The following is a 7,899-nucleotide window of genomic DNA, read 5'->3' as shown; positions in this document are numbered from 1 at the left end:
ATCATTGCGGTTCTGGTACCAGCAGAGACTTGACGCTGTAGTACTCCGCATGACTTTACAATCATGTCGTCACGCAGCTGTCACTGACATCCTACATGTGTGGTAAATGTTTGCCGTCACGTACATACAACGACCTGAAGCAATGTCTCCAGAGCAGGGAGGTTACTGGCCCCGCTGCGCGTCTATATTTAGCAGCTGGTGCCCGTGAGACGCACGACATAAGCGCTGTATCCAAACACTGGAGCGCGTCACGGACGTTCTTGTTATTGTTGTTACTGGCCAGAAGCTGGAGCCGGGCAGGTGGGACGGCCGCGTGACGTCACCGGCCACGTTCTCCGAGCCCTCCCACGGCCGGCACTCTGGGAGACAGGGGGAGGAGCCGCTGCTGCCGGGGGGCGGGAGGAGGAGGAGGCGGAGGCAGAGCAATACTGAGCTGATCCCACGTGTGACGAGCTTCTTCCCGGCTCAATAATCTTGTGTTGTGGGCTCCTCGTAGCTTAGCTGCTGCCTGTCTCTCTGTGTGACATCCAGTAGTCCCAGCACAGGAGTGCCGCCGCCGCTGTCACCGTGTGTCGTCTATGTGTGTGAGCCGGGCTGCGGCCGCTCTGCCCTGACCACACTGCTCTGCTGTCTCTGTGCTTCTCAGCTTTCTGCCTTCTTTTCATTTTGTTTGTTATTTCGTTTTTTTTTTTTGTTTTTGTTTTTTAACTGTGTCAAGGGGCTATGGAGGCAGATGGGAGCCAGGCCACCTCTGGGAGTCCGAGCGATTCTCAGCACGACCCCGGGTAAGTTACGTAGGATGGTGCCCCGTCTCCTGTAGAGGGCAAGTGCAGGATGGGGGTGTGGGCAAAGAAGACACGGAGGACAAGCACTGCATCCCCTGCTCTGTTCCCCTTCTGATTGTTCAGTGACACCTTGATTTTATAACCGACAGGGGCCTCCCCCTCGTCTGTGTAGCAGAACCCCCTCTTCTGTATTATCCCCCTCTTCTCCTGTATGTCTCCTATCTCAGTGCCCTGTCTCCAGCATCTCTGCCTCTTCTTTCTCTCTTCTCTTTATCTCTACCTCTGTCTCTCTTCTCTCCCTTTTAAGCTTTTGTAAGTTACACGTCAAAATGGCCGATGTGACATCTGTGCTGACTTGTGTTGTGTTTTCTTCCCCTTGTAGTAAAATGTTTATCGGTGGCCTGAGCTGGCAGACCTCCCCAGGTAAGGCTGCTCTCATGCCCCTTTCTTAATATCTCGCTCTTTGTTCCACGCTGCCAGCTTCTCCCTCTTCTCCCTCTCCTTCTCTGCCTCCCACTTCTCGCTCTCCTTATTTATTTATTTCCCCTTTCCGAGTCCTCTATTCGACCCCTATCGCTATTTGGGTCTCTTTGTACAGGGGGTGGACTGTTAACTTCTCACTGCTCATAGCTGTCATGTCTTCTGTTTGTGTACAGACAGCCTCAGGGACTATTTTAGCAAATTTGGAGAAATCCGAGAATGCATGGTGATGCGGGACCCCACCACAAAGCGATCCAGGTAATCTCATGTGTCATTTGTGAAGCCTCTAGAACTTCTTCTGGACCGCATAGTCTGGGTTTCCTCCGGAGAAGTGGCCTGGGCTAAGATACCATCTGGATGTAAAGCTTCCAGTTGTCAGGCACACACCCCCTTCTCTCCAATTTCTCTCTGCCTCATCCTCTACAAAACTGTTTGCTTTTTGATCTGAGCCAGAAATCCGCTCCCATTCTGCCTCAGGACCCCTCACCAAGTGTGTGAATATGGTTCTTTACTCATTCTCTCCAAGTTCTTAATTCTCCTGGGTGGGCGGTGCCAATCAAGCAGTCTCTATTCTGCCCAGTGCCAAAGTAGTACCCTAAAATATTGTATTTATGCTTTGGTACATATTTACATAATATAAGCTAGTTTGATACAACTATCCCCTGAAATTCTGAGACATGTGTAACGTTACTTATAGTATTTCATAATGCTTTTATTTTTTTTAGCTACGTTATGTAAAAATGTTACTTTCTTACGGCGGAAAACTATAGTCAACAAAGTGGACGTAAAAAAAAAAGACCCACTCTGCTTGTATAATCCATCTGGCATTATCTGTCCCTTTGCCAGCTTACTGGTGATTTGAAAACACAAGGGGGTGCCCAGCCTTCACTTCAGATATGTGACTTATTAACCTGTAAATGAGTGTATTTGTGTTTTTTTTATTTGATCTCTTTTGGTTCTTTTTAATTTCCACGTTGTATCTGTGCTCCATGTTTAGCGCTCATTGTCATTTCTCTTGTTCTTTGTCTGATTTCAGAGGCTTCGGCTTTGTTACGTTTGCAGATCCTGCAAGTGTAGATAAAGTATTAGCTCAACCCCACCATGAATTAGATTCCAAGACGGTATGTTGTGCTTTTTTCTCTTTTTCTTTTCTGTTGGATGTCTTGCTGTAATGGTGTGTCTGCTGTGCACTTGATTGTGGACCTCCTACCTGCTCTGGATAAAGTTTCAGCATTACACCTTGCTTATTCCGTTCATCGGATGTACATTGCAGTTGCTTTTTTTTATTTCAATTATCCTTCAGTCTTCACACTTGGTAATAGAAGATAATTTTACTGGTTCTATTGCTTAGAAATGTCAGTGTATTAGACAATGAAACACCCCCCCCCCCCAGCAACTAGCAGGTGACTCTAGGTCACCCCATCATATTAGGCCAGTTGAGCTTCGATATTATACCTATCATAAGACCCTGTCACATTTAGACTTTTTTGTTGCTGTGTCCCAATTTGCGTGAGTCCAGTCGTCCGTGACTGCTGCAGATCTGCCAGCATTGTCTGTGCATCTCACTTAGGTTCTCCTGGCCTTTTTTGCACCCTATTACCCAGTTTAATTACGCCTTAACAAAGCTTGGAGAAAGGACGCTGACAAAAGATCCCCTGTATTGCTGGTACCGTGCTTAATGAGGAGGGAAAGGTGAGCTAATTACACTGATTAGATAAAGGATTTTTTAACAACTGTTAAATGTCAGATTTATTTTTTTCGCTGTATACTCATTCAGGCAAGCTCAGTTACTAATACAAACGGAAAATAGGCAAAATGAGAAGCGAAGCACACCGATTATATGTGTATCACATCATTATGACACTATTGCAATATAATTGTGGTGACTAATTACTGACCTGTCGAGGTACGTGCACATACACCGGTGTTAACCTATGTTTTTGATCTATGTGTGCGTATAAACTATCATCTAGTTTCCCATAATAATAGAAATGTGCCTTTTACGTCTGGTATTTTTGAACCAAAATAAGTTGTCCACTCAAGGTCGCTGAACTTCACGCTTCTTTTCGTTGCTTGGTCCTTTGTTTGTTTGTTCCATTGTTACTGTATTATTTTATGGTATATCGTGCATTAATACAGGGGTAGAGCAGCAAACTGGTTATCGATCGCTTCAAAAAGAATACAAATGTTATTGACCTTTAAGTGGCAACAAGTAAAGTTTGAGTAGCTGTAGTTTTATTAGTAGGCCAAAGATTTTAGTCTTTGGGGACACACGAGCGCAAGTAAAGAGGAAAGCAGAGTGGTCCACGGAACGTAATGGTATGTGTGCGTCTGTCATCACGTTCTTGATTATTGTTAATGTAGCGTTGTCTAGTTTTTGACTCGTGTTTCAACATTCAGTGCAGGAGGCAGCTCGGTTGGGTTTTGGCTTGGAGTCACCGCTCTTGTTTTCACTTACGTTAAAAGCTTTGATTTTTAGGTAATGGCCAGCAAACCTCAGAAATAGACATAGTCCATTTATTTATTTTTTCCCCCCTAGCGGATTTGTAGATACAGTAAGTAGAATTCGTCTATGACTAACTTTTTTTTGTTTTTCCTTTTTTTGTGTTAGACCTTTACTGTATATAATAGTAGCTGGTCTGCATATAGTGAATGACTTCCATACAGGTCTTAAAGACAAAAAAAAATTCACATTCTTAAAGTAAAGTTTGTATTTTTTTTTTTATTTGCCTTACAAATATTGATGCTCTGAATAGTTAAAATTACCACTTTATTTCGGTTCTTTTATTTCAGTGGCCTGTATGGAAAAATCTCACCTGTTGCATTCATTTCTGATAATACAATTCTTTTGGGGGAGATAAAAATAGTGATCTAGTTCTGTTGTGTGAAGTCTTGAAGAATAAGAATTAATGGCTCATTTTAAGGTGCTATAATTTGATCTCTATATCGCTGCCGCACAGCTTATTCTGAGAGGGGAGTCACAAAGTGTTTAACGTCATTGGCCATGCTCAAGAATTGTGAAATGGCAGAAAATGTTGTGTGTGCAGGTTCATCCTTCCATTGTACTTCAGTGATTAAAGTGGAGCACTAGCACTGCCTCTATATTACAGAGCACCTGGCGATTTCCGATTAAAAATGTTAGCGGTATTATTAAATACATTGCTGCCTTTTCAAGAAAATAGGGTGATGCAGGTGGGGGGAATCTATTGCAGCAGATTTCTCAGTGGAGCTGCTAAGATTTGTGTGTTTATCTCAAACATTTTGAAGGCTTACACATAGCTCCTTGCCAGCCACAACATTTGCTTATTTCAAGTCCTCTAGGGAAAATCCACTTATTTATTCCTAAACTGTAATAGACTGCATGTCGCTTTTTAACAGAAGGGATTTATGTTTTGAAGCAGGTATTGGCATCTGTATTTGTACGCGTTATCAGTGATTAGGTGGAAACGGCAGCGTGTTGCATTGCAGGCAGCTCCGAGTTGTGCCTGGGAAGGGGTTGAGTTTTTCACAGATTAATCTGTTGGGTGAAGGTTTCTATCCAGAATTGTTTGCACATCGCTCTGCAGAGTGGTGCATTATGAAGTACATGCAAATAACTTTAAGTTTTAGCTGTGGGGCTGAAACATCTGTTCAGCACACTGCGCGAGAGAGAAGCACTTTGTTATACAGATATCAGTGAGTCTCTTGTGTGCTCGGAGTTGTCATTTTTCAGTACATTGTAATAAAGGAAATCAATGTCATTTCTGTAAGGTACAAGCTGGGCACATTCGATTTTTTTTATTTTTTTTATTTTTTTCAGGCTAGTAACCCTTTTTGACTCTGTCGGTGCCGCAAAGCACGACCGTGTATGCTAATATGTCCTTTCAACGGTTAAATGACGAATGCCTAGAATACCACCCTTAAATATGAGCCATTAATCTCCAAGTGGGATAGATGAATGCAAGCCACTCTGATTTATTTTTCTTTCTTTCTTTCCCTGTGTCCTGTCCTTTCAGATTGACCCTAAAGTTGCATTTCCAAGAAGAGCCCAGCCCAAGGTAAGTAGGAGGATCAATAATAGGATTTTCGGCACACAGAGAGTCATTGTTACCAGGCGGTTCATGTTTCAAACAGGGAATTGGAGATGAAAGCTTATAAAGCTGGAGCGCATGGCGTCTTATGGGTATCAGCATATGGCTGGGAAACTGCAGGAGAACTGTGGTGTCTAGTTTTAACTCTGTGATTGCTTTATTAAGTGTACTGTACTTTATTTCTTGGTTTTTGCTTTACAAACCGGTGTATAATTTGGCACTAATTCTGTCTAGAAATTGGTAGATCCTTTTGGTTGTTGTTTTTTTTTCTATTTATTTATTTTTTCTTGAAATTAAACATTGTTAAAAAAAAATGCTTGGTGTAGTGTTTGTTTGTTATTCTTATTGTGGCTGTATTTGGGTTCTTTGGGAAATCCTGTGTAAGCATTGATTGTTAATTTTATGACGTGATTGGCTCTGCAAGTAATTTGTAGAAAAATGCAATCCAGACTGGACTGAAAATCGTGTGGTGACAATGAATTGTAACAAGCGATCACAATTTTGTGTAGTCTATCATAAATGTAATAGTTTTGTTTACCATTGCATGCTTCTATGGACTTTAGAAAATGATAGCCGTTGGCGGCATTTTTATCAGCTTTGTTGGCAGTCTGGTCACTGTCGTATGGCTAGACCTGGACATGCTTTTTGGAAGATCCAATGTTTCTATTCTGATTGCAACAGAGAGGACCTTGAGTTTTACGCACAGGTAGCGGATCTGTTGCAGATGGTATGCAGAGTTTCTCCTGTATGGCTTGCATGCGGTCTTCACCCCTTTCACATTGAAACGGGTGAACATCCAGAACAGAATGAGCACGCTGGGTATTTGAAAATCCACAGCACGTTTTGATTTTCGTGCTCAAAATGTTCTTCGGCCTGCATAATATTATTTTTATTTTTTTTAAACTCATCCACTTGTCTGCAACAGTCTTCCGCAATCCGCAACAAATCGGCTACGTGTGCAGGGGGCCTTAATCGGTCACATAATACATTGCACCACTGGAAATATTGCTAAAACTTTCCGGATTAATTTGGCAGGGAATGGATTAAACCTATGTTTCTGAGTGGTGTTCTTTGAAAACACTTGGCTACATTGCGCACCACAGTTTTACTCACAAGAATTCTAAAATGTTTGTGTAATAAATATATTATGTATAATCTACACAACAACTCATTTTAAACCGGCATTAAATAATCCAGGAATATTGTAATTCTGACACTTGTTTTCTGCACAGAACTGTATGATCTTGAATTTCACTAAACCTGAACCAAAAGACTAGGCAGAGACCATAAACTATGAAACTCTTCTGATAACCAAGTCGTACCATACGTTTTTTGTTTTTTTAATAAGCATTTTATTTTTGGCAGTTGTCTTTTTCAAGGCTTTCCATTTTTATAAGTACTCTTTTAATATACATTTCTATGACCTTCCAATAACCTAGAACCTAGGTACTCAATCTGTGGTACAGGTACACACCATATCTCTAGGGAGTACTTGCGCTGACCTAAAACTGCTTTAAGACAATATTATTAGGCACTTTATGCCAGTTTTCTGGCATAGAAGTGTCGCAATTTAGACCAACTTCAACATTTTTCAAAAAGTGGAGGGCCACCTGCTATAAATCCGCCTAATGCACCTGCCATAAGTGCGCCTCTTAATAAATGAGACGCAATTCACTCTGGTGCTCTTTATATTAAGACTGGTGTATGATCAAAGTCTCAGCGGTTTTACTAAATCTCATTCGGCCCGATAAATGCTGGTTTAAAGGGATGTTGTATATAATATATAGATTTCTTCTTTTGCTTCCTTTTTTGTTTTTGTTTTTTGGATTTTGTACATCTTTGAACTGCATTCTAATTCTATTTGCATCTCAAATAGGATGTCTTAATATGGGTTTTGGGATTTAGATTAATCTTTTCTGTGTCATCTAGCATGGATGTTTTTCCTTTTCGAAATAAGAAAATCTAGCTGAAATCAGCATGTCACTCTTGTACAACGGTGGTGGCACATGAGTTTATGCCTTCCTTAGCATCTAAAAGACAGGCGCCATTAATTGCTCAGTGGCAACTGTTAGGGAGCCACTAATATAGCTTTAGGGGTAGGAACACACTAGGCGTAAATACTGCCGATTTTTTTTTTTATTTTTTTTTCCACAACGGATTTCATTGCAGATAATCCGCAGCGTGTTACAGTAGCAGCAGTGTGGGTGAGATTTCAATAAATCTCATCCCCCCCCCTCCCCCCCCCCCCCACACACACAGCGGAAAAAAAGCTCATAAATTGACCTGCAACAAAGTGGTGTGTTGCGACATTTACGGCGGAATCGCAGCGATTCCGCCACAACAGTTGTAAGAAACAAAAAAAAAGTTATTCTTACCCAGAATTTCCTGCTTCTTATCCAGTACTGCCTCTTGGGATGATGTTTCATCCCATGGTGTGTCATTCCAGGAGGCCGGGCTACGCACAAAAAAGATGGAGGGCAGCAAGTATAAAAGTTGCTGTTCTTTTTGTTTTAGTTTTCTAGTTCTGCTTTCCGCAGCGGAAATTCTGACCAAAAAAATGCACC

The 7,899-nt window shown here is 41.7% G+C and overlaps 1 protein-coding gene across 5 annotated transcripts in view; it reads left to right on the top strand.

Annotated features, from left to right (window-relative positions):
- The first annotated feature begins 276 nt into the window (after nt 1-276).
- MSI2 (musashi RNA binding protein 2) overlaps nt 277-7,899 on the top strand; it is a 628,067-nt gene continuing 620,444 nt past the window's right edge. For 2 of the 5 annotated variants that reach the window (XM_075852823.1, XM_075852820.1), the window contains exons 1-5: nt 279-785; nt 1,168-1,208; nt 1,442-1,523; nt 2,302-2,386; nt 5,261-5,302. In XM_075852823.1, coding sequence (XP_075708938.1) covers nt 724-785; nt 1,168-1,208; nt 1,442-1,523; nt 2,302-2,386; nt 5,261-5,302 — 312 coding nt within the window. In that variant the 5' untranslated portion in view covers nt 279-723. Of the gene's footprint in view, nt 786-1,167; nt 1,209-1,441; nt 1,524-2,301; nt 2,387-5,260; nt 5,303-7,899 lie in introns of all 5 variants that reach the window. The other 3 variants (XM_075852821.1, XM_075852822.1, XM_075852824.1) reach the window with 3 other exon arrangements.

The sequence above is a fragment of the Rhinoderma darwinii genome, chromosome 2 (genome assembly GCF_050947455.1).
Source record: "Rhinoderma darwinii isolate aRhiDar2 chromosome 2, aRhiDar2.hap1, whole genome shotgun sequence".
Lineage (NCBI taxonomy): Eukaryota > Metazoa > Chordata > Amphibia > Anura > Rhinodermatidae > Rhinoderma > Rhinoderma darwinii.
Note: the sequence above shows the minus strand (reverse complement) of the source record. Positions and strands in the feature narration are given on the sequence as shown.